The sequence below is a fragment of the Felis catus genome, chromosome C2, assembly GCF_018350175.1.
Source record: "Felis catus isolate Fca126 chromosome C2, F.catus_Fca126_mat1.0, whole genome shotgun sequence".
Classification (NCBI taxonomy): Eukaryota; Metazoa; Chordata; class Mammalia; order Carnivora; family Felidae; genus Felis; species Felis catus.
Window position 1 is genome coordinate 121,127,096 of NC_058376.1, and position 27,107 is coordinate 121,154,202.

General features: G+C 41.1%; 1 protein-coding gene across 5 annotated transcripts in view; it reads left to right on the plus strand.

Annotated features, from left to right (window-relative positions):
* Positions 1–568: 568 nt before the first annotated feature.
* GK5 (glycerol kinase 5) overlaps positions 569–27,107 on the plus strand; it is a 79,750-nt gene continuing 53,211 nt past the window's right edge. Inside the window, exons 1-4 of one of the 5 annotated variants that reach the window (XM_023260506.2) lie at positions 569–689; positions 8,416–8,509; positions 11,335–11,410; positions 24,710–24,803. In XM_023260506.2, coding sequence (XP_023116274.1) covers positions 11,349–11,410; positions 24,710–24,803 — 156 coding nt within the window. In that variant the 5' untranslated portion in view covers positions 569–689; positions 8,416–8,509; positions 11,335–11,348. Of the gene's footprint in view, positions 888–8,415; positions 8,510–11,334; positions 11,411–24,709; positions 24,804–27,107 lie in introns of all 5 variants that reach the window. The other 4 variants (XM_023260507.2, XM_045037492.1, XM_023260505.2 and 1 more) reach the window with 4 other exon arrangements.

Below are 27,107 nucleotides of genomic sequence, written 5' to 3' on the forward strand. Positions count from 1 at the left end.
AGGCATTAACACCTTCCTGCTCCCTACAGATCAGGACTGCACCTTTGGAGCTGGACCACCTTCTGCGAAGGCTGGTGAAAGGAAGCTACAGGAATCTCAAAATTTCCCTAGGCCTTTCTGCGACTTTCTGTCCTGTCTGAAAGACTGCTGGGGCGGGTGGGGGGGGGGGAGCGGGGGGTAAAAGTGGCCACCCTACGCTTTGTCCCTTCTTCCTTACCAGAGGGCTGGAGAAGGTCTTACTCCTCGTGTGTTATTTCATTTACAAGTATTTATCGATGTGTATTACATGCACAAATTTTACCAGGTTTTCTTGGGAGAGTGGTCTGCGGGAGGAGCTAGGCTCTGCTTATCAATATATACTTCAGAATGAATTTTTAACTTCTTTTCAGGTCACTTTATTTTTAAAAACTGTCATAAATTGTAACTTTGGTGAAAAGAAACGCGACGACCACCTCCCAAAACTAGCTCACCTCCGCGCAACCCTCAGGGCCTCCAGCGCCCAGCACCCGCGCCGAAAGGATCTCTGCGCGGCAGTGATGTCACGGCGTCGGGGCGGGGCCGCAGCAGGGGCGGGGCTGCGGCAGGGGCGGGCCGCTTCCCGGATCTCGCGGAGGGGCGGGCCGGGGGCGGTGGCCCGGCTGGGCGCGCTCGGCCCTTGAGGTGCGGGCCTTTATAAACGCGCCCGCTCGGTAGGCGGTTGTTGCGGAGAGGTTTGCGGGGTCGGGATGGTCGGGGTGCGTGCGGTTTCAGAGCAGAGGCGCCCGGAGCAGAGCGCGCCAGGCCTGCCTCGCGCAGGCTTCGTGCTGGGGCTGGACGTGGGCAGCTCGGTGATCCGCTGCCACGTCTATGACCACGCGGCGCTGATCCGCGGCTCCAGCGCGCAGAAGGTGACGGGGGAGCGGGCGTCGGGGCCACGGGTCACGGTCCCGCAGAGCATGCGGGATCGAGTAGCGGGAGGCGAGCGGGTGGGGCCGCCTCATCAAGCTGCATGCAGCCACCTGCAGCACCGGCGGGCCCTTGGCCCCGAGCCGCGGACCGGGAGCGGGCAGATACCCGAATTTCCTCCCCGGACAGGGCTAACACTTGTGCGCCCTTCCTGTTCTGGCTGAGGGCTGGAGGGGCCGGGTTTGTGACCAGGTCGTTCGCTTGCTTATATCACCTGCGGATTCGCCTTTCCAGCCTTTCCTGCGTGGGACTGCGGAGACTCGTAGGGCAGGGCCGGGCAGGGCACTCCGCGCGTATCCAACCAAAAGGTGCTTTGTGACTTGCTAGGTTTTTCCCAGTTCCTTAGGAGACCTCCAGTCCCGTCTTTATTTACATTTACATTTTTCAGATCTTAACAGAATTTATTGTCCATTCTTCATTTGTCTTCATTAACTGCTCTCAGAGTGCTGGTTGCTCACCTGAGGGACTGATTTTCATGGATATGGGAGGTATTGGATAAGTTTTGAAGGCTGCTGTCATTACTTTTATCTTTTCCATCTTTGTATTTTGTTTTGTTTTGTTTGTTTTAATATATGAGAGAGAGAGAGAGATTGCACACACTAGGGAGGGACAGAGAGAGAGGAAGACACAGAATCCAGAGCAGGTGCCAGGCTCTGAGCCGTGAGCACCGAGCCCCATGCGGGGCTCGAACTCCGGAGCAGTGAGATCATGACCTGAGCCGAAGTCGGTCGCTTAACCAACTGAGCCACCCAGGGGTCCTATCTTTTCCATCTTTGAACATTGATAAAAATAGCTTTTTCTGATTTGAGAAACCTCCCAACTCCTTGTTGTTATTAGTAAAGTGACCAACAGATTGGTGTTCTTCTGTTCTTATTTTAATGAAGTGTTAATTTCTACAAGTGCACCAAAAATAATGTTGATTGGATATGGTGTTTTTACCCTTCTTTCTAATATCAACATCTTTTTTGATTGCCGTGTTAGGAGCCATTAGTTACCTAACCATTCCCATCAGCCCTTGGACTCTTGTTTTTGCTCAGTTCCCTCTCTTCTTCCCAACCCCTTAGCAGTGTTTGTCAACCATAGCACTTGCCAAGAGTAGGTCTAGCCAAGTTACTGCTTTGAGAAAACGGGGGAATTTCTGGTTTCAGGACCAGGACAGAGAGCTGGGAGCCCAGCCACTTGCTGGGCCCTTCTCTGGCTACCTGTGCAGAAACCTACACACACCAACCCTCCTCCAACCTGAAAGAACACTGTCCTTCAGTGACTGCATGCGTCTTATCTTTTTATGAGTCTTTATCACAACACAATGATACTTTTCACACAGTCTCCCTCATAATTCTAGACACACAGTACTTTTGTTTTAGGCAGTCGTGGGGTTTTTGTTGTTGTTTGTATGTGTGTTTGTTTAAGGAATTGAAGTATTTGGAACCAAAGGGAGACATAGATTGTCAGAAAATGCAAAGTTTCGGTTGCTATTTTATTAGGGGCAAATGAATAACTTTTCAGAAATGAGGTAGGAATCCCAAAGTTGAATCAAGATTGCTCTGAATAGCAGGAGCAAAGAATGTTTTGCTCACACTCTCTACTGTGATGTGTCTGGAAAGACATGTGAATTAATGAACATACAAAAAGTCCCTGCCCTAACGGATGAAGCACTTAGATTGAGGAGTTTTTAGCAATGCTTCTCCAACTGTAGTAGGAGTTTATAGCACTGCTTCTCAAAGTGTAGTTCCTGGGCATCTGGGGTAGAGATAAAGAAACTAAGATTTAGAAACTTGTGTAGCAGTTTGGTAGAGTAATTTTATGTCTGTTGACCTTAATACTGAAACACTTGGGATTTTCTTTTGTATGTAATTTTTTCCAAGAAAATTGTTTTATTTTAATTTTTTAATTTATTTTTAAGAGAAAGAATGCAAGCGGGGGGGGGGGGCGGGCGGCAAAGAGAAAGGGGGATGGAGGATCCAAAGCGGGCTCTGCGCTGACAGCAGAGCCCAATGCCAGGCTCAAACTCACAAATCGTGAGATCATGACCTGAGCTGAAGTCAGACACTTAACCGATTGAGCCACCCAGGAGCCCCTAGAAAATTGTTTTAATTGCGTCTTTTTGGTTTTTTTTAATGTTTATTTATTTTTGAGAGAGACATTGCAAACAGGGGAGGGGCAGAGAGAGAAGGAGACACAGAATCTGAAGCAGGCTCCAGGCTCTGAGCTGCCAGCACAGAGTCCGATGCGGGGCTTGAACTCAGACTGTGAGATCATGACTTGAGGTGAAGTTGGAGGCTCAACTGACTGAGCCACGCAGGTGCCCCTAGAAAATTTTTTAATTGTGTCTTATTGTTGGTCCAGGGGCACCTGGGTGGCTCAGTCGGTTAGGCATCCCACTTTGGCTCAGGTCATGATCTTACCCTTCGTGCGTTCAAGCCCCATCTCACACTCTGTGCTTACGGCGATGAGCCTAGAGCCTGATTGGGATTGTGTGTCTCCCTCTCTCTTTGCCCCTCCCCCTCTTGTGCTCTGTCTTTCAGCAATAAAAAAAATTTAAAAAAATTGTTGGTCCATGGGTCACCTGGATGGCTCAGTCACTTGAGTGTCAGACTCTTGATTTTGGGTCAGGTCATGATCTTGCAGTTTATGCCAGGGTCAGGCTCCAGGCTGTCAGCTTGGGATTCTCCCTTTCCCTCTCTCTCTGTCCCTCCCCCATGCATGCTCTCCCTCTCTCTCTCAAAATAAATAGTAAACATTAAAAAAAATTGTTGGTCCATAACAAATTAGAAAGGAACAATCAGCAATTGGTCGGTCACTTACTTCGGATAGCTGGAGTTCTTTGAGAATTGGCCTACATTGCTATTTAGCCCCTGGTTTATTACCTCATGGGTACAGAATAAATCACTGTATTGCATTTAATTAAAGTATTAAGAATTCAGTTTGCTTCATGAAACTTTGGTTTGGACACAGAACTTTTGTATATTTTCTCAGATGAAAATCACCTCTGCTAATATGATGGTAAGACTGAATAGTAGAAACCCAAAACCTCTTAGTGTAGGATTCGATTGATGCTGCTGCATAAATAGCTTCAAAGAGAAAGAGAGAAAGAAAAAGTGAAGAGATCACCCTTTAGAGACAAGAACAAAATAGGCTGTGTTAGTTTTTTACATAAAATTGAAATCCCAAACATGAACCCTTATGTTAGGAGGCTAATACCAGGCCTCCAGAAGACCAGTTTTATTTCTTGTGGCATTCATTTTTTAGCAGCAGAGATACGTTTTTAGGCTTTTAAAATAATTTGTACTTTTTATTTATCTTTATTTATGTATTTATTTATTTTAGAGAGAAAGTACAAGCTGGGGAGAGGCAGGCATAGGGGGAGACAGTGGGGAGAGAGAAAGAGAGAATCTTAAGCCGGCTCCCCACTGAGCACAGAGCCTGATTCAGCGCTGTATCTCACGACCCTGGGATCATGACCTGAGCTGAAATCAAGAGTTGGACACTCAACTGACTGAGCCACCCAAGCGCCCCTAATTTGTATTTTAAAAGCAAATCTTTCTATAGATTCTTGAATATTGGTGTTACAAACTAAATCCACATGTCAATATTTGATGTTTCTAATTTTAAAAATGGAGAAAGTTTATCATGTTCCCCATTGGAACATCATGCTATCGTGAGATACCATGGAAAACAATAACATCTTGGTGGGAAGAACAGGATAGAAAGGCCACTTCAAAGAAAACAGTATGGCCTCTACTACTGTGTACCCTTCTGTCTTGAAAACTTCTGGTTGCTGTCTTTTTGTTTTGTTTGTAATCCACAAAACAGATCTTGTTAGCTTTGGTTATACTTTTGTCTAATCGGTGTGGTCTTCCTTCAGTACAAGAGATTTCTCTGTTGTGACATGTTTGGGGATAGTGAGCTGTCTGGGCTGGTGGAGTGCGGGGAGTGACTGTGGAGTGCCACCATCAAGTCTGAAGGTTTGTAGACTTGAGGCAGTGATGTCCACTTTGAGTTTTTTTGGATGAAGAAGTGTTTGTTGCAGCTGAGCCATTTGTCTATGGTCATGAAAGCCTTGCCTAGAAAAAAGCAAATATTAGATAGAAAGGGAGTAGATTTTGTTAAATATGTCTCAGAACTCAGTGGATTCTTTTTTCATATCAGACCTTGTCACCCTCATGCTCCCCACATAGTCACTGTCTCCTCAGCATTCCTTTTTTTTTTCTTTATTTTGGCCTTTTCTTACATGTTCGATCTTTGGTTGGTTATTTGTTCATGTTTTCAGTACCACTCAGTAGTCTTACCCCACTCAGCTATATCTGGTATTTCCAGGGAAAGAACTCTTCTGGATCAGTCCCTCTGGAGAGTAAACCTTTTACCATCTGCTTGGTTAGGTAGGGGCAGTGATGGGGCTGGAGGAGGGGATTGGGGATCCTTATAAAGACTTTGAACCGATCTTGTGTGTTCAGCCTCATTTGGCATCCCAACCTTTGGAGGTACCTCTAATTTACCATGGAATCTCTGCCGGGGTTGAATAAAGAGGTGGTGCAATCTGAGTAGGGAGTGAAGTATCATCTTTCTGCTCTCTTTAGCCATGTGCCACCCACACACTCACTGTTATCATTAACAACATTTGATAAAACCTAGGTCTGAGCCTGTTTGCTCTCTTCTCATTGTCCTTCTGCATTAACCTTTTGTCTTTTAATTGTAGAGAGAGAGGCCATGCAGGCAGGGGAGAGAGAGAGAGAGAGAGAGAGAGAGAGAGAGAGAGAGAGAGAGAATGAGAGAGTGAGAGAGAGAGAGAAAGAGACAAAATCTTAAGCACTTAGGCTCCATGCTCAGCACGGACCCTGATCCCGCAGGGATTGATCCCACAATCTAGGGATCATGACCTGAGTCGAAATGAAGAGTTGGACGCTCAACCAACTGAGCCACCCAGGCACCCCTTGAATATATAGATTTTAAATCTTTCACTGAACTTAGGAAATTTTTAGCACTGTTACTTCCCTGGAGTAATTTTTTTTTTTTTTTTTCACTGAACTCTTTCTTTTCTTCTCTGGGGAGTCTGATGACATAAATACTAGACCTTTTGCTCTTGTCTCATAGATCCCTGAGGCTTTATTTGATTTTTTCCCCAATATTTTTCCTTTCTTATATTTATGTCAGATAATTTCTATGGATCTATCTTGGTTTACTGACATTCTTCTATTATCTTTATTTTACTATTGAGGCCATCCAGGATTTTTGTTTGTTTGTTTTTGTTTTTTAGAGAGAGCATGAGTAGCTGAGGGGCAGAGGGACAGAGAGAGAGAGAGAATCTTAAGCAGGCTTCATGCTCAATGCTGAGCCCAATGCGGTGCTCAATCCCAAGACCCTGGGATCATGACCTGAGCTGAAATCAAGAATCGGATGCTCAACTGAGTGAGCCACCCAGGCGCCCCTATTTTAATTATTATATTTTTCTTTTTTAAAATTGATTTTACCAGCTTTATTGAGGTATGATTGACAAGTAGAAGTTGTATATATATGTAAGGTGTACAACATGATGTTTTGGTATACATATACATTGTGAAATGATTACCACAATTAAGCTAATTAACATACCCAGTAACTCACATAATCACTATTTGTGCATGTGTGTGTGTATGTTGAGAACACTTCACAACAGTTGTCTTAGCAATTTCAAGTGTACAGTACATTATTATTAACCATAGTTACCATGCTGTATGTTAGGGCTCTAGAACTTATTCATCTTATATCTGAAAGTTTGTACCCTTTGACCAGCATCTTTCCTCTTCCTCTATTCTCCTAATTATTGTATTTTTCAGTTCTAATATTTTTTTTGTCTTAACATTTCTTGGCTGAGACTTTTTATCTTGGCATTTGTTTCAAAATACTTTGCCCTTCTTTCTTGGAACATTTTTATAATCGCTGCTTTGAAGTCTTGATCTGATATTTGTCATCTTGGAGTTAGTATCTATTACCTTTTCCCATGTGAGGGTAGATTTTTCTGGTTCTTCACATACCTTATAATTTTCAGATTGTATCATGGAATTTTGAATATTGTGTTATAAGAGTCTGGGTCTTGTGTAAATCTTATGATGAATGTTGATATTTTTCTTTCACCAGGCAATGAATGCAGTTGGGTTCAGGCTACCCTTGTGTGGACTTTGGTTTCACTGTTGGTTATTTCCAAAATCTTGGTGGTACTATTTGCATCTGTCCTGTGTATTTGCCACCCAGTAGTCAGTCTGGCACCTGGGTAGTGGTCTCTCCCTTAGTTCTATTCTTAACATCTTTGCTATGCTGTTTAGGATTACATTCACACATGTGCAGCTTTGAGGTGAGCCTCGGGATTCTTTCACAACTTTCTGGAGCAGCTTTCCCAAGCCCCTCCCTCTCTGAGATTTTCCTGGTACTTTTTGGTTCCCTGAGCCTCCCCTTGTGGCTACTCTTGCCAGAACGCTAGAGCTTTCATTACCCTACTCTGCTGGCACTTCCTATGCCCACAGCTGGGGCTACGCATCAGGAAGCACAGAGAGAGAAAAAAAGCCATGAGGGTCTTGGGCCACAGCTCCTCTGGTTGGAGAGGAAGTTTTACCTCCTTCAGTATTTAAAAAAAATTTTTTTTTCAACGTTTTTTATTTATTTTTGGGACAGAGAGAGACATAGCATGAACGGGGTAGGGGCAGAGAGAGAGGGAGACACAGAATTGGAAACAGGCTCCAGGCTCTGAGCCATCAGCCCAGAGCCTGATGCGGGGCTCGAACTCACGGACCGTGAGATCGTGACCTAGCTGAAGTCGGACGCTTAACCGACAGTGCCACCCAGGCGCCCCCCTCCTTCAGTATTTTAGGTGCTTGTGATTACTGGTGCAACCACTACTACAAGATAGCCTAGGTACAAACGTATGTGGGCAAAGTGGGGGAAAAAAGAAATATGGAGGACTTCTCCCATTCTCTGTTAGCCAAAACATGAGAGCTTCTCTTGGAGTTTCCACTGCACCCTGGTACTCACTTCTGGTTTTGTGGACTGCCTTGAGTCCAGGCCAGGGAAGATCAGGAAATAAAACGGGAAACTTACCCCAGTTCAGTTGTGGAGTCCGCAAATAGCTGCTCCATGCATTCAGTGGGAGAGACGGGGTGGAGTGTGCTTCCTTCATCATAGTCTGAACCAGAACCTGGTACTTGATTTGTTGATTTTTATATTTAAAAAGATATTTCTCTTGTTACAAAAATGGAACATCTCCATTCTGGAAAACTTGGAAAATAAAGATAAATTTGGAAAGTAAGGACAAAGAAAACTAAAATTTTCTGTAAGTCATGAACAAAAGAAAACTTTTTATTTCCTATTTTGCATTTTAACTATAAAAATGAATTAAATAATAAAATCATGTTGTTAATCATTTTAACCAGTAATTTTAAGACCCAGATATTATTGACATGCTCTAATGTTGTTTTTATTAAATTTCCTTTTTCTAAATAGGTACAAAGTCTTTATCCTCAAACTGGCTGGGTTGAAATTGATCCTGATGTTCTCTGGCTTCAGTTTCTTGCTGTAATAAAAGAGTCTGTTAAAGGTAATTAGATTTAGAAAAATAAAAATAATAAAGTATATTTTGTGTTAGTAAGAGTTTTCCTCAGTCTTTAGAATTTTGTGGGTTGCCTAAGCTATAATTATACAAATGGTATTTTACTGGGGTCACAATTTCCCAGTATTTTTCAGCCGACATTTGTGGTTTACCGTTAACCACTTTGTCAAGGAAAGGTAATGGCAACTCTCTCCTCTGGCTTAAATCTTTTTTCAACTGCAGTATAAAGATTCACCTTCCGGGGCGCCTGGGTGGCGCAGTTGGTTAAGCGTCCGACTTCAGCCAGGTCACGATCTCGCGGTCCGGGAGTTCGAGCCCCGCGTCGGGCTCTGGGCTGCTGATGGCTCAGAGCCTGGAGCCTGTTTCCGATTCTGTGTCTCCCTCTCTCTCTCTGCCCCTCCCCCATTCATGCTCTGTCTCTCTCTGTCCCAAAAATAAATAAACGTTGAAAAAAAAATTAAAAAAAAAAAAAAGATTCACCTTCCTTCTTCATTCCTAGTTGTAGTTAGTGATTTCGTGTTGTGTGCAAAATACCAGAGGTTATTTATTAACAAAGTTATAACACACAGTTCCTACTGTTAGAAATTTACACTTGAGATACCTTTATTGTTAGACAAGTTTTTTTATTTTGTTTTTTAATTTTTTTTTAATGTTTACTTATTTTTGAGACAGAGAAAGAGCATGAGCTGGAGAGGGGCAGAGAGAAAGGGAGACACAGAATCCAAAGCAGGCTCCAGGGTCTGAGCTGTCAGCACAGAGCCTAATGCTGGGCTTGAACTCACAAACTGTGAGATCATGACCTGAGCTGAAGTCAGACACTTAACCATTTGAGCCACCTAGCTGCCCCTGTTTTTGTTTTTCTGTATGGCCTCTTGATGCAAAGTGCTGTCCTGGCCATAGCCACAGTCTGAAATCTTAGCTCTTTAAGAACATTTTCAATGCAACTTTCTTTAAGAACATGGCAAAAGATGACTTATAAATGTGAATTCCAAAAGATCTTTTACTTCACTTTTGTGATTGAATTGCTTCTCCTTCTTATCTTCTTTGGTTTGAAATATGTCAAACTTATTTTAAAAAGTTCCAGTAGTACATGGAATACCTGTATACCTTTTTCCCAGATTCAAACATGTTTAGTAGTGTTTACCATCCTTTGCAAACTCTTTTATTTGACCCATTTGAACATTGGCTGTGACATAATAACCTGTTCTCCCTAAATACTTGAACATCATCTCCAAAGAAAGGGGAATTCTCGGGATGCCTGGGTGGCTCAGTCGGTTGAGTGTCTGACTTCAGCTCAGGTCATGATCTCATAGCTCATGAGTTCCAGCCCCGCATCAGGCTCTGTGCTGACAGCTCAGAGCCTGGAGCCTGCTTTGGATTCTGTGTCTCCCTCTCTCTGCCCCTCCACTGCTTGTGTTCTGTCTCTCTCTCTCTCTTTCTCAAAAAAATGAACAAATGTTAAAAAATATTTTTTAAAAAAGAAAGGGGAATTCTCTTATATAACTACAGTGCACTTATCTTAGAGGAAATTTAACATTAATACAGTAATATTTTCTAATGCTTCATCTTCAATAGTCCTCTCTTATCTCAGTCATTAATAGCTTTTTGCCAATCCAGAATCCGGCCAAAGATGAGGCATTGCACATAGCAGTAAGTCTATCTAGTCTCTTTTAATCTAGAGCGTGTTCTTTATGACACTGACAATTTTCAAAAGTACAGACCAGTTTATTAGTCCTACATTATGGCTTGTCCTGATTTATTTCTCATGATTAGCTTCGGTTAAATATTTTTGAGAGAAGTACTGTATGTGAGGTGATATGTCTTCCTCAGTACTCAAATTGAAGTTGTCCCTATTTTTCCTAGTGGCATAAATCGCTCTTTTAAAACAATATCATGAAAAATACTCAAGTAGCTGTATTTTAAGAAATATGAACCAAAAAAACCCATGTTTTATTTGCATTTAGCATCTGTTTGTATGGAAAATAAGATCTGAGCTTCACTAATTATAATACTTTCCCTGGGGATTTTCCTTTACGTCATCAACCAGCTTCTATTATGGTGTGTTGATCTTGAAAATAAGTTGTTTTACCGGCAAATAGGGGTTTATTCAGGAATAGCAGAATTGCAATTTGGGACAAGCAAGCTATGGCAAAAACCATAGGCTAGTCCAACAAACAAAAAAGAGGAATGTTATTTTGTTAAAAAGGAGAAAGAAGTTGGGAAGGTTTGTTTTGAACTGTGGTCCATTGGGAGACAAGCAAGAGTTTAGGGTGATGATGGTTTCTCATTGGCTTGGGTAGTAGATTTGTTATGGAAGATGCAGTGTACGTCTTTTCCTATCAGGACCTGTGATTGTCAATTCTTTTCTGCTGAGGATTCTTATCGTGGGGTCTGTAACTGATAGGTCTTCCTGTAATTGACCCAGTGGTATGGCTGTGACTGCATTTTAGAGAGGTTTCCCTGTATTAATTTTCATAGGTTGATCATTGCTTGAATTAAGATCCATTCTTTTAGTATTACAAGAAGAAAATACAATCCAAGTAACCTTGAGTATTGTTTATTTTTTTCCTAACATTTAAAGCAAAAGCCCATTTCGCTATTATTCAAATATGACCTTTTTCCCTTTAAGTAAAAAATACTACAAAATCATCTTAGTAATGCTTTCTTTATTAGCTCCAGTTATGTTACTAAATACTAAACCCGGATGTTTTTCTTAAAGATTATGTTGAATGATCTATTTCCCGTACTATAATATTATAAAGAAAACTTCACTGGCTTTTACCCCCATGTGTTTTACCTATCTTTATTTTTAGCTGCAGGAATAGAGATGAATCAAATTGTTGGTCTTGGCATTTCAACACAGAGAGCAACTTTTATTACATGGAACAAGTAAGTACGTTGTTTGATAAACATTCTGTTGCTGGGTTCATACCATAGTGAGTGTGCTGCTGTAAGACCTTTTTGAGGATTTTTAAATTTATGAATTAAGAGTTTTGCTTGGTTAAGAGGGATGAAAATGGGCCAGCTTTCTGGCGTTTTAAAGTACACTCCCTGCATGTTGTTTGGGCTTGACTTCTATTAAATAATAACAATAAAAATATTATTACTGTCATTACAATTCTCCATTCCTTTCTTTTGAGGTGAGTTTTTCAAATAAGCATGGATTGAAATCTTAAAAATTAGCTTATATCTAAAAAGATTCAGGAGATTCTAACAAATTTCATAAACACAATTCTGTAATTATGGTTTATATTTTCAGTCTGTTCCAAATTTGATATTTAAGTACCTACAACATATGAGGTATGTATAAACATAATTATAATATCATAATGGCTATCATATAGTGAATACCTATGATATTTCAGGTTCTATTATCCTAACAAACATACTTATTAATTAGGTATTATGTAATATGTCTTTTTACAGAGAAAGAAACTGAGGCTTAGCGAAATAAGTAAGTGGTTCAAGGCCACTCAGTTAATAAATAGAGCCAAGATTCCAAATTATCTTTTTTGACCCCAAAACATATGCCCTTCCCACTACCTCTATATTACCTTCAACATGAGTTTCTTTAAAAACATTAACAACGGACACCTGGGTGGCTCAGTTGGTTGAGTGTCCGACTCTTGATTTCAGCTCGGGTTATGATCCCAGGGTTGTGGGATTGAGCCCCATGTCTCACTCCGTGCTGAACGTGGGACCTGTTTGGGGTTGTCTCTCTCTCCCTCTCTCCCTCTCTCCCTCTCTCCCTCTCTCCCTCTCTCCCTCTCTCCCTCTCTCCCTCTCTCCCTCTCTCCCTCTCCCTTTGCCCCCTCTCCCACTCTCTCTCTCTGTCTCTCAAATAAAGAAAATTAAAAAAAAAATAAAAATGATAACAGCAAAATTCTATAAAATGTTTCTTTGTTGTAAAGCCCTAGACACCAAAGGGCATCTTGAGCATGGGGCAGTGGGGAAGAAAAATGGTAGATATAGGGGTAAGAATAAGTATAAGAAACATAATCAGGGTGAATTCACAAGGACTTGGCCTCTAATCCAGTACTGGGCAAGAGAAAGAAGTTTAAATTTACCAGTGATGTTTGGGAAGATAATGATTGAAATTATAGACAACATAAAAGGAGGAACCAGTTATGTAGTGATGATGGTGGGTAGAAGGGAATATGATAAAGTGTTTGGTTTGGGACATGGGGAAATGGAGATCCCCTAAAGGTGGTTAGAACATTTGTCTGGTTTATACTGAGGCATGGCTCATTTCCTCCAGATAGGTGCTCTTTCTTTGAGGGTATAATGCTTGTCAGATGGATGCCTGCGTCTACAGTCCCTCTGTGCCTTCCCCCAGCTCCCCACCCAGTGCATTGGGCACAGCGAGTCATAAATAGGTAATACATGTGTCAGATAAAAGAGTAAAGGATTTAAAGTCATCTGTGTAGGTCAGGGTTTCTAAACAGTGGCACCGTTGACATTTTGGGCCAGATGATTCTTTGTGTTGGGGCTATCCTGGGCATTGTAGGGTGTTTAGCAGCATCCCTGGCCTCTGCTTTCCAGGTACCAATAGCACCCCCCCCCCCCGGTTTTGGCAGCTAAAAACATCACCAGACATTGCCCAGTGTCCCCTGGGCGGTAGAATCACTCCCAGTTGAGAACTGTTGACATAGATAAAGTCCAGAAGAGTAGGTGTATTCTCTGGTAGAGATTATATGGATAAAAGAAAAGAAGACTGAGGATTTAGACAGAGAGTATCCACCCTTTCCCCCAACTAATTGGGAGTCAGAAAGCAAAAAGCTAGCATGACAGGACAAACACATATCTGGGAAGTGGGTGGTATGGAAGTTGAGGCAGGAGAGTGTTCCTAGGGAAACAACTGATTGGAAGTGTCATGTTTTGTTGGATTTGGAGATTAGATCATTGGCCATATTGATTGTTTTCATCAGAACCTAGATTCCAGGTCATTCATGACAGGAAGGTCAAAATACTAGGATGCAAAGTTTTTGTGTGGCAGTAGGACCATACCTCACTTTTAGGAGAAACAGAAGGGTGAGATTCCAAGACCATCCAAGACCATTCACTTCCCTTATTGGTGGTGGTGTCATTTTGGCAGGATAGGCTTTCTTCCTCAGACAATTAATTTTGAGTTTTCTTCTTGGCTGTCCTTTTTTGAGATGTTCATATTCTTTCATCATGAGTTTTGGAAACTTTGCTTGTAGGAAATACTAGATATTCAACACACACACACACACACACACACACACATGCACACACACACGCACAAAGCTTTGTGCTTCTTTTACCTTAAAATAATAGAGTCTTAAAATAGTGCTCCCTGGGCACCATGTGCCATGTAGCACATAATGCTGGCAGATCTACAAGCTCCCCAACAAAGAGCTGAGATACAGCACATGAGTGAGTGGGCACAGCTCTGAGCTCATTTTCTAGAGAGAGATTGACAGGACCCTGGCACAATCTACTGTGCATTCCAGACCTGGCCAGCACCTCCTCCCAACTCACTGTTTCTTTCCCCTGCGGTCACCGTCCGTTTCTATCATCACAGCCATAGAAACACTGTTTTCCTGTTGTTGTTGTCAGTAAGCCTAAAACATTTAACTTTCTTTTTTTTTTTTTTTTTCCTCCTTTCCCCTCCTTGAGATGCTTGGTGTTTATTAACTTTTTACAGGCCTTGACTTTTCTTTGTATTCTTCAGATTAAAGTATTTTTCAATGTATTTAGTCAGTGGTGTGTTTAGTCTGTATCTGACAATAGCTATAGTACATCTCCTCTATTTTGGTTGTTTTAAATTCGTTTGTTCTACAAAATTGGATCTGTTTTGTTCCTTCAATCCCTGTGTCTCTCAGGGAGGCTTCTGCCAGCTAACCTCAGATCAGGGTGTGTGCCAATTAGTAACATAAACTATGAGTCACGCAGGCAAACTGAGATTCACTTAGTAACTGTTTGAGGACTTATAGGGAGTAAGGCAGTGTGCTGGCTACAGAGCTGAATATGAAAATGAATAAGACCAGCCCTCAAGAAATTGACAGTCTCATAATACAAATATGTAAATGACTGTGTTCCCACAGTACCAAATATATCTTTTATTGTAGTACTTGATACTTGTGTTAATGGTTCTTTCCAATTACTTATGACAGAAATACATTAGGAACCACGGAATGGTACACTGTGTTAGAGAGGTTTAAGGCAACTCATTTACATATTGCTTGTCGTGTTTTTCCTCCATTTGTTTTTTTATTGTTGACATAGGTAAAACAAACCCACATCACTGCTAAGTGAATATTGGAATATGTGTTACTTCTTAAGATCAGTATTATAGATTGTCTTCTACCATGCTATGAATTAATGATGCCTCGTTCTTCTTGTGGTCTTATGCCTTTGTTCTTCAGCTGTGCTAACATTTAACACACCATGCTTCATCCTGAGAACCTTCGAATGTGTAACACATTTTGTCAGCAGTGTTCACTGTCCTCGTTTGTTCCTCCTCATCCTTCAGAGCTCAGTTCCGTTGTCATTTCTCAAAGAAGCCTTTCCTGACCTTTACACTAGGCAAGGTCTCCTGTTAAGGATACTCATGGCATTCTGTATTTCTCCTTCATATGACTTCGTCCTGTAGTAAGTAAGTGAGTAATTGAGTATTTGGTTTCCCAGGTAGAAAATATATTCATGTTTGTTTGCTTGTTTGCTTGTTTATTTTGACAGAGAGAGAGAGAGAGAGAGAGAGAGAGAGAGAGAGAGAGAAATGGGAGTGGAGGAGGGGCAGAGAGAGAGGGAGACAGAATCAAAAGCAGGCTCTGGTCTCTCAATGTAAAGCCTGACTCAGGGCTTGAGCTCATGAAACATGAGATTATAACCTGAGCTAAAGTCAGATGCTTAACTGACTGAGCCACCCAGGCACCCCATGAGTAGATGCTTTCTAAGTAAAAAGAGCAAATCAAGGGCATGAACAGGAGGCACAAGAGTGTGGGGTGTCTGAAGAATCAAAGGTACTTTGGAATTCAGGGGGTGAAATAGGGAAGGCACCACACCCAAGGGTTCTGACTTCTTCCTGACTCTGACCTTCTGACTACCCTCTTCCTAGTCTGTGCTCCAGCCACACTAGCCTGCTCTCTGTTTCTTGAACATTCCCACTGGTTCCTACTTTTGTTAGGAGCAGCTTTGCACTTGTTGCTCCCTCTATCTGGAACGCTCTTACCTGAGATCTTACCTCTTTCTCATCATTCCGACCTCACCATGGAGATCATTCTCCCAGGAGACCTTCCCTGACCATTTTATTTGCCCATCAATTTACCATTTTATTTTCTTGATATCACTTATCATTATCCAAAATTCTTATTTACTTATTTGAATATTTATTTATTACATATCTCCCATAGGTGAGAGAGAGACAGAGCACAAGCAGGGGAGGAGAGAGAGAGAGGGAGACACAGAATCCAAAGCAGGCTCCAGGTTCCGAGCTGTCAGCACAGAGCCTGACGCGGGGCTCGAACTTACGAGCTGTGAGATCATGAACTGAGCCGAAGTCGGACGCTCAACTGACAGAGCCACCCGGGCGCCCCCAGTGTTGGGATTTTTGTCTGCCCTATTCTCACTAGGTCCTTCACACTTAGAACAGTACCTTCACATAGTAGGCCTTCAAATGTTTGAGTGATTGAGTTGTACCTGGAGAGGAAGGCAAGGTCCCAGACCAGGAAAGGCCATTTGTTGTGGTAAGGAGTTTATCTTTTATAAGTAGTGGGAAATTATCAAAAGCTGTTAAGCAGAAGGGTAATATGACCAAATTTACATTTTAGAAAGAATATTCTTTAAAATTTTTTCATGTTTATTTATTTATTTTTGAGAGAGAGCACGAGCAGAGGAGGGGCAGACAAAGAGAGAGAGAGACAGAGAGAGAGAGAGAGAGAGAGCATCCCAAGCAAGCTCCTCACTGTCAGCACAGAGCCCGATGTGAGGCTCAAACCCATAAACCATGAGATCATGACCTGAGCTGAAACCGAGTCAGATGCTTAACCGACTGAGCCACCCAGGTGCCCCTGGAAAGAATATTCTTGAATCAGGGTAGACAGTGGATTTGAGAGGAATGAGAGTAAGACGGGGAAGTGTCTTTGAAGACTATTGCTTATTCAAGTCTCTGCTCTCATACCTAAAAACACTCCCCACCCCCGGTTACTCTATTCTTTTACCATGCATTCTTTCATGGCATCATCCTTATATGAAATGATAGTTTTAATTACTCATTTGTTTCTCCCCTCCATTAAAATATAAACTCCAGGGATATAACAGAATCCCTGTGGACTTAGGATGATCTCCCCACTTCCCCCTAGTTTTTGGCTGAAGCAGCTAAAGGATACCATTAACCCAAGTGTGGCACGCTAGAGAAAGAGGGGCAGCAGGTTTGGGGTGGATGTGTTGCATTTGAGGTGGCATGGAGCAATTCTAGGAGATAAGGGAAGGTAGCTATTTGTGAGGGCATGGAAATTATGTGAGAAGCTGGCCCTAGAGTTGTAGATGGGTGAGTGGTCCTGTGCTGACAGCATTCATGAGTGTGGGTCAGATTTCTTTACAGACAACAGTTAGTTAAAAAGACAAGGGGACCAAGCATATAACCCTCAGCAGATACCAGCATTTAACTGGAAGTCAAAGGAAGAAATATTTGCAGAGGAAACCGGAGAACATATACTTAGAGAGGTAGAAGGAGAAACAGCACAGTGATATCATGGGAGCTTAGGAAAGTGACAGTAATTTTTTTAAATTTAAATGTTTGTTTTTTTTTTGAGAGAGAGCGAGTGCACCAGCAGGGGAGGGGCAGAGAGAGGGGGAGACAGGATCCGAAGCGGGTTCTGTGCTGACAGCAGAGAGCCCAATGTGGGGTTCAGATTTGAACCATGAGATCATGACCTGAGCCAAAGTTGGATGCTTAAGCAACTGAGCCACCCTGGCACTCCAGGAAAGTGACAGTTTTAGGTAGGATGAAGTGATGGTCCAGAATCAGTATTGCAGAATGGTCAAGTCAAATAGAAATGAGCCTGTAAATCTGGAAATAAGGAAGACAGTGGTTACCACAGTGAATATACTTTTCATGAATGATGAGAAATCTGACTTGTACTTGTATCACATTTGGTTGAGGTAATGAGAGGTTGTGAGGAAACATTGAAGGCTTTGTTAGGTTGTATTCCATACATACGGATCGGTACCAGTTCACAAGGTTCTGGCATTTAAAGCAGACACAGGAGGGTCACCTGGGTTGCTTAGTTGGTTAAACCTCTGACTCTGGATTTCAGCTCAGGTCATGATCTCACGGTTTTCTGGGTTCGAGCCCCGCATCTGACTCTGAGCTGGCAGTGCAGAGCCTGCTTGGGATTCTCTCTTTCCCCCTCCCCCTATCTCTCTCTCTCTCTCTCAAAATAAATAAACTAAAAAAGAACTTAAAAATTTTTAAAAAAAGAAAGAAAGCAGACACAGAAGAAAGCTGGAATGATCCCAGGTTAGGTATTGGGAAGATAGATGGTTAACTTGAAAGGTAAGGGGTAAAAAGAACCTCATGCAGAATAATGGAGTAGGAACCTGTGAGGATTGGTCAAAGCAACCATTGAGCTGGAAAGAGAGGTTGTAGTAAACTGCTTCAAAACTCTAGAACCTAATTAGGCGTTATAACAACTAGGGGAGTGCTGGATGAAAGCGGCAACTACTCTCAGGTAAGAGGGTGTGTGCAAACTGGCCACTGTCTTTTACTCCTCAGTGCTTCTGTGGGTATGGGAAAGGCAGCTCCCATTACTGGAGTGAGTGGCTGCTACTAGGACAAGCAGTAGGGACACTGTCCTACAAAAATTTGGGTGTTTATGCTTTGGTGGTGCCCCACGGGACTGGCACAGCTGCTTACCTAGGTTCCAGCCCTAGGTGGCTGTGGCTTTCTTAACCAGTGTCTGTTGGGAGATTTAATGGTTTTTTTCTGGAGCCAGACATTTAAGAAAATCTTTGTCAGCTCACTGACACAGAGAGAACAGAAGTCACAGAAACTTCAGTGACTACACACAACAAGGAATATACACTTTGCAATAATAGTTTGGAAAAGTCACACACTAACAACTCCAACCCTCAAGAAAGAAAAATCAGCAATCCCTGAGGAGGGGGTAAACCAGATTTCTAGAGTTATCACATTTATTTTCAAAGGAATAGTTTTACGCATCTCACTGGCTGAAGGAATTAGTCACACCCTAAGGAATGTTTGATGAATTAATCTGTTAAAGACTAAAATTAAACATTAAGATATAAAATTACACATAATAAATAGTATAATTTAAAACTGTACAATTCAGGATTCATGACATTTCCTTATAACCACTTTCAACTCCATAATTACTCTGTCTTTCCTGTAAATAGCACCTCTCAGTACTCAGTCTTACAAGTTATTAAAGCAAGGCGCATTTTTATATATTAAACGAACAAAATAACAGTCTGGGTGAGATGGCAGAAGTGTTTCACTCATACATTGCTCTCATATTTTTTAATATATAATATTAAATTAAATTAATATTTAAATTAATAATTAATTTAATATAAATTAAATTAATATTTTCATATAAAATTAATGTCTCCAAATAGTTATCAAGTACAACCAATGCTCCAGACGCTCCCTGAAGCACCATCTGGTACAGGCACCCTAGCTGAGAAGGCACTGGAAGTTGTATTATAATCAATATGCAATATTGACTATAACATCAACTGTTGCAGGTTTGGCCACATATGAGGAGTTGGAAAGTCTTCTTACCCTTGGACTCAGTAATCTCACACTTAGGAGTGAGGGAGATTTGGGGGAAATAACCCAAGAGAAGCAACAACAGCTCATCAAAATTTGACCTCGGGAAATAGGGTCACTGCGAATGTAATTAGTTAAATTAGGATGAGACCATAATGCAGTAGGGTGGATTTCTAGTTCAGTGTGACTAATGTCCTCATACAAAGACAGCCATGTGAAGACAGACACATGGAGAATTTCATGTGAAGGAGAAGGGTTGGAGTGAAGCAGCAATGAGCCAAGAAATGCCAGAGATTGCTACAGACCACCAGCACAAGGCAAGGAAGGACTCCATTGTAGATTTTAGAGGGAGTGTGGCCCTGGCAGCATTATGATTCTGGACGTCTAGCCTCCAAACTGAGACAATAAATTGCTTTTGTCTTAAGCTGTTACGGCAGCCTAAGGAATCAAATACAATGGTCAACTGATTTTTGACAACGACACCAACCAGGCAATGTGGAAAAACGTGTCTTCAACAAAGTTGAGAAAACTGGATTTTCATTTGCAAAAGTATGAATGTGGACCCTTACCACGTACTATATATAAAAAATAACTCGCAAAATGGATCAAAGACTCAATTTAAAGGATAAAACTTTGTAGTTTTAAAGAAAACATAGAGGAAGATTTTCATGACCATGAATCTAGCATCGATTTCTTAAATGGCACCAAAAGCACAGTTAATAAAACAAAAAAATAGATAAATTGGACTTCATCAATATCAAAAACTTTTATGCATCAGAGAACACTATTAAAATATTTTCATATTTTTGACAACTAATTTTTCTTTAATTTTCTTAACTGTTGGAAGTCTCTGAAGTATAAAAATTGCCCCAAATTTAATCATAAATAATAAAAAATAAAGCCATGTTGAAATTATTTTGACATAATGTACAATTTGCATTTTATTTTTTTTTTAATTTTTTTTTAACATTTATTTACTTTTGAGACAGAGAGAGACAGAGCATGAATGGGGGAGGGTCAGAGAGAGAGAGGGAGACACAGAATCTGAAACAGGCTCCAGGCTCTGAGCTGTCAACACAGAGCCCGACGCGGGGCTTGAACTCACGAACCGCGAGATCATGACCTGAGCCGAAGTCAGACGCTTAACCGACTGAGCCACCCAGGCACCCCACAATTTGCATTTTAAAAATATGTCTTTGGGGCACCTGGGTTAAGCATCTGACTTTTTTTTTTTAACTTTATTTTTTATTCTTTAAAATTTACATCCAAATTAGTATATAGTGAAGCAATGATTTCAGTACATTCCTTAATGCCCCTTACCCATTTAGCCCATCCCCTCTCCCACAACCCCTCCAGCAACCCTCAGTTTGTTCTCCATATTTATGAGTCTTTTGTTTTGCCCCCCTCCTTTATATTATTTTTGTTTCCCTTCCCTTATGTTCATCTGTTTTGTCTCTTAAAGTCCTCATATGAGTGAAGTCATATGATTTTTGTCTTTCTCTGACTAATTTCACTTAGCATAATACCCTCCAGTTCCATCCACGTAGTTGTAAATGGCAAGATTTCATTCTTTTTGATTGCCAAGTAATACTCTGTTGTGTGTGTGTGTGTGTGTGTATACATATATATATATGTATATATAAATATATACATATATGTGTGTATATATATATGTATATATATGTATACATATATATATACACATGCATACATACACACCACATTTTCTTTATCCATTCATCCACCAACGGACATTTGGGCTCTTTCCATACTTTGGCTATTGTTGATAGTGCTGCTATAAACATGGGGGTGCATGTGTCCCTTTGAAACAGCACACCTGTATCCCTTGGATAAATGCCTAATAATGCAATTGCTGGGTCGTAAGGTAGTTCTATTTTTAGGTTTTTTTTTTTTTTTTTTAATTTTTTTTTCAACGTTTATTTATTTTTGGGACACAGAGAGACAGAGCATGAACGGGGGAGGGGCAGAGAGAGAGGGACATACAGAATCGGAAACAGGCTCCAGGCTCTGAGCCATCAGCCCAGAGCCCGACGCGGGGCTCGAACTCACGGACCGCGAGATCATGACCTGGCTGAAGTCAGACGCTTAACCGACTGCGCCACCCAGGCGCCCCTATATTTTTAGTTTTTTGAGAAACCTCCATACTGTTTTCTAGAGTGGCTGCACCAGCTTGCATTCCCACCAACAATGCAAAAGAGATGCTCTTTCTCTGCATCCTCACCAACATCTGTTGTTGCCTGAGTTGTTAATGTTAGCCATTCTGACAGGTGTGAGGTGGTATCTCATTGTGATTTTGATTTGTATTTCCCTGATGATGAGTGATGTTGAGCATTTTTTCATGTGTCGGTTGGCCATCTGGATGTTTTCTTTGGAGAAGTGTCTATTCATGTCTTTTGCCCCTTTCTTCACTGGATTATTTGTGTTTTGGGTGTTGAGTTTGATAAGTTCTTTATAGATTTTGGATACGATATGTCACTTGTAAATATCTTCTCCCATTCTGTCAGTTGCCTTTAAGCTTTTTATTTTGATGAGGTCCCAGTAGTTCATTTTTGCTTTTGTTTCCCTTGCCTCTGGAGACATGTTGAGTAAGAAGTTGCTGCGGCCAAGATCAAAGAGGTTTTTGCCTGCTTTCTCCTCGAGGATTTTGATGGCTTCCTGTCTTACATTGAGGTCTTTCATCCACTTTGAGTTTATTTTTGTATATGGTGTAAGAAAGTGGCCCAGGTTCATTCTTCGGCATGTCACTGTCCAGCTTTCCCAGCACCACTTGCTGAAGAGACTGTCTTTATTCCATTGGATATTGTTTCCTGCTTTGTCAAAGATTAGTTGGCCATGCGTTTGTGGGTCCATTTCTGGGTTCTCTATTCTATTCCATTGATCTGAGTGTCTATTCTTCTGCCAGTACCATACTGTCTTGATGATTACAGCTTTGTAGTATAGCTTGAAGTCTGGGATTGTGAAGCATCTGACCCTTGATCTCAGCTCAGGTCTTGATCTCAGGGTTGCGAGTCTGAGATAAAAAAAATGCATATGTATGTCTAGGAAAATTTAGTCATTGATATCTTAAATGTGCAGTTAGATTTCTGGAAACTGACTACAGCCTGTAATGTGGAAGGTGTGCATCTTGGTGTGCATCTTGGTGTGTTTGCTTTGTAATTTCATCTAAGATAGAGAACTACAGTAGGAAAATCATGTCTCCGATTTGTGCTAATGATAATGGAGGCTGTTTGGATCACTGAAGGAAAAAGAAGTAACGTGTTCATGAATGTAGGTGAATGCTATGATTCTCATTAGTAGAAGCGAAAAATGAAAGGGAAGGACACTATTAAGAGAGTGAAAAGAAAACTCACAAAATGGTAGAAACTATTTTTTTGCAAATCATGTATTTGATAAAGAATTAATATTTAGGATATATAAAGAACTATTACAACTCAACAACAAAAAAAACCCCAAATAAAGCAATTCATAAATGGACAAAGGACTTGAATAGTATACAGATAGTCAATAAGCACATGAAAAGATGTACAATATCATTAGTCCTTGGGGAAACACGTATCAACTACAATGAGATACCACTTCACACCCATCAGGATGGCTATAATTAAAAAAATGGAAAACAACAAGTGTTGGTGAGGGTGTGGAAAAACTGGAACTCTTGTATACTGGTGGCAGGGATGTAAATGGTGCAGCACTGTGGGAAAAAGTTTGGCAGTTCTTCAAAAACTAGACTTACCAGATGACCCAGCAATTCTACTCGTAGGTATATACCCAAAGGAATTGAAACAGGGACTCAAACAGGTACTTGCATAGCAGTGTTTATAGCAGCATTATTCACAAAGGCAAGGGGGTAGAAACAACCCAAATGTTGGGAAATAATGGTGATGGTAATATATAACATTGTGAAATGTACTTAATGCCACTGAACCGCACATTTAAACATGATTAAAGTGGCAAATTTATGTTATATATATCTTACCACAATTTTTAAATTTTTTTTTCGACGTTTATTTATTTTTGGGACAGAGAGAGACAGAGCATGAACGGGGGAGGGGCAGAGAGAGAGGGAGACACAGAATCGGAAACAGCCTCCAGGCTCTGAGCCATCAGCCCAGAGCCTGACGCAGGGCTCGAACCCACGGACCGCGAGATCGTGACCTGGCTGAAGTCGGACGCTTAGCCGACTGCGCCACCCAGGCGCCCCACCACAATTTTTAAAAAGAGAGAGAATCACGGGGTAGAGAGTATGCTAGATCATGGGATGCAGGAAAGGACGGAAGCCTGAGAGAGGTTGGTAGGAAGACAAGTGTCTGAGGGATTAATGGTTACAGTGAATTTGAAGGGAAGGTATTTTTTTTCTTAAGTTTATTTATTCATTTTGAGAGAGACAGAAACAGTGGGAGTGGGGGAGGGAGAGGGAGAATCCCAAGCAGGCTCCGCACTGTCAGTGCAGAGCTGGGCGTGAACCCATGAAGCTGTGAGATCATGACCTGAGCTGAAACCAAGAGTTGGACGTTTAACTGACTAAGCCACCCGGTGCCCCTGAAGGGAAGGTATTTAGTAGAGAGTAAGATTGAGAAAACTGAAATAATAGCAAGATGTGTTGACTAATATATTGGGATGTTAAAATTTCGGGTGTAGAATGTTTCCAGGTAATAAAGTTGAGGATGTGTCCATGGGTGTGGACTGCTTAAGAAGTGTGGGAAATGACAGTCTAGGGAATCGAATGTGGCCAAACTCAACACAGAGGGGCACCTGGAATAAGGTAGACAGCAAGCCTGAGTTGTATGTCAAAGATTAGTAGATGTCAGTGGTTGAATTTGCAGGAGCCAAAAAGGAAAATGACTTATTTCTATGATATTTCTTAGTTCTGTACTTTTATTGTAGTGTTGACCCAGAGTTTGTTGAATTTCTTCTTATTGGACAAATTTTGATAAGCTTAGTAGGTTGCAGAGGATAAGCCAGTCCCAAAGGTGAGAGGTATAGAAATAGGGTCAGGCAATATTTCAGCTCTTCTGTGTAGCTACAGATGTTTTTATCCGATTGTGTGTTTCAAGTAAAATGAAGGGAGGAAGCATTGGCTTCTTGCTTTTTAAAGTGTATAAGCAAGTCTTTAAAGGCCTTCTTATTAGATGTGTTTTGTTTTAGACGTGTGCACGTTGTACTGCTTCAAAAAGAATATCTTTTTTGATAGAATTTGATCTAGAATTTCATTTTATTTATCACATTATAATTGTTACAAAATGCGTTCAGTTTATAAAATGAAAAAATCATTCGGCAAGCCCCATCTAAATAAATTATACTTTGATATTCCAGTGTTGCCTCTAATTTTGTTTTCTCTTGTGCCAGATCTTTTATTTACTATAGTCTCTGATTTATATTGAGTCTCAAAATACTGTTTTTATCGTTCTTAGGAAAACGGGAAATCATTTTCACAACTTCATTAGTTGGCAAGACCTAAGAGCTATTGAACTGGTAAAATCTTGGAATAATTCATTCCTAATGAAGGTAATCTTTTTCTTATCTTCTGTGATTTAGATATTACTGTTTTCCCTGTAAATGTCCCTTACCTGTATAATCTCCTACCTGTGCTGTTTTAGAACGTTGAGAAGAGAATACACATATGCACACTCCTCACATCAGGGAAACTTCATAATTGTCACCCAAAAGCATATGTGGTAGACTAAAGTACTTAACAACTACACTTCAGGAAGCCCTGAGAAGGTTTAGGATGGACCCCAGGGTCTCATGTGCGTGAGAATTCATGTTACCATTCTTGGAGAAGTGGACAAAATGCAGACCATGTCCAGAAAAAATAGAGAAATGTCCAAATTTCATAATCTTTTGTTAAAAGTGGAGAATGGATATCAAGACGCATAACTGGCTGACAGCCACAAGCTCTTCATCTGATGCCTACCACATCATGGTAGCAAATGACAATGGTTATGACTATGACAGTGACAATAGTGGTGGTGGCAGCGTAACTGTGGGGTTACTGAGTCAAAGGGAAAGACAGTTTTCCAAATGTGGCCAGACCTGCAATATGTGATGTTATAATTAATATTACATGCTGCAATTTTACATATTCTAATGCCACACAGCTAAATGCCTTTTCAACTCAGGTGCCTCTACAGAATGGTGCTTCAGAGAGTATCTGGAGCATTGATTTGACTCAATAACTATTTGGAGACACTAATTTTATATGGAAACAAACATGAATATATTATAGAATATGACAGCAATGCATGAGTGAAAGAAACACTTTTGCCATAATGTCACCCACATTGGTTTTTCTTTTGTTAGTTTAATATATGAGGATGTACCTTGCTTTAATAACTTGTAAGGCTGAGTACTGAGAGATGCTGTGTACAGGAAAGAGTGATTAAGGAGTTGAAAATGATTATAAGAAAATGTCATGAACTTTGAATGGTATAATTTAAAATTATACAATTTATAGGGTTGCCTGGGTGGCTCAGTCAGTTAAGCGTCCGACTCTTGATTTCAGCTCGGGTCATGATCTCACAGTTTGTGAGTTCGAGCCCCACATGGGGCTCCATGCTGATAGTGCAGAGCCTGCTTGGGATTCTCTTTCTCCTTCTCTCTCTGCCCCTCCCTCACTCACTCTCTGTCTCTCTCAAAAATAAACAAACATTAAAAAATAATAATAAAAACAAAACTAACTTCATACACAAAACTCTGCATTTAAAGCACTTCATCTACTTAATATTGAACATGCACATGATGTAAGCTTGGTTTCTCTTAGGAAAAAATGTGCACGGATTCTTACGGTTTAGCACACATGATTCCAGGGCCTGTCCTGCCAGTGGAGGAACCCCACCCTGCACCCATCCTATCCCAGATCCTTATGGTTTATTGATTGAGGCTCCTGGAAATGTTTAGGGTGTATGTGCCAGAAATGGCACCAAAGTTGTCAGTTTAGCCAAGGCTAGCTCTAAGCAACATGATGAAGTAATTAAAGTGTGTTGGCAATCTCCCGGCACCATTGTTTTCCTCCAGTCTTCCCAGCAGCCATGCTTCCTCTCACTGTTGTTCTGATTCTTGCTTAATGGTTGCGAAGGCTTCTCTTTGCTTTTAGCACTAAATCTTAACTCCCTACCATGGATCAGCTCTGTCTACAACTCTGACCATTTCCCAGACCCCTTCCTCCCTGAAGCTGCTAAGGATCTGGCTCTAGCTTTGCCAGCCTGCTTTTGTTCTTGTAGCACCCAAGCAGCTTCTCACCTTAAGACCTTCAGACCTGCAAGGGGCTCTCCTGCCATCATGACTGGATTCTTCTCATCCTTCCGGGCCCAGCTCACCTGTCACCTCCTCTGTGTGAGGCCTTTCCTGCCATCTTATTTATATAGAGTAGCATGACCCCCTTCCCCCAGTCCAGTCTGTATCAAACCGCCCTTTCTTTCTTTCACAGCACTTATATTTCACAGATTTTGAGACGTATAATTTTTTCAACTGAAATTTTAATTGAGATCATTATAGATTCACGTGCAGTTGTAAAAAATAATACAGGGATCCCTTATAGGCTTTGCAGGTTCTCTCAATGGTAACAGTTTACAAAACTGGAGTTTAGCATCACAACCAGGATACTGACATTGATACAATCTGTAGATCATATTCAGATTTCCCTATTTTACTTGTACTCTTTTCTGTTTGTATGTGGGCGTGTTCTGACTTCTGTACAGTTCTTTTATATGTTCGTATGACCACCACCACAGTTGGGACGCTAAACAGTACCATCATTACAAAGGTCCCTCATGTTGCTCTTTTATTATTTTTAAAAAATTTTTTATTTAA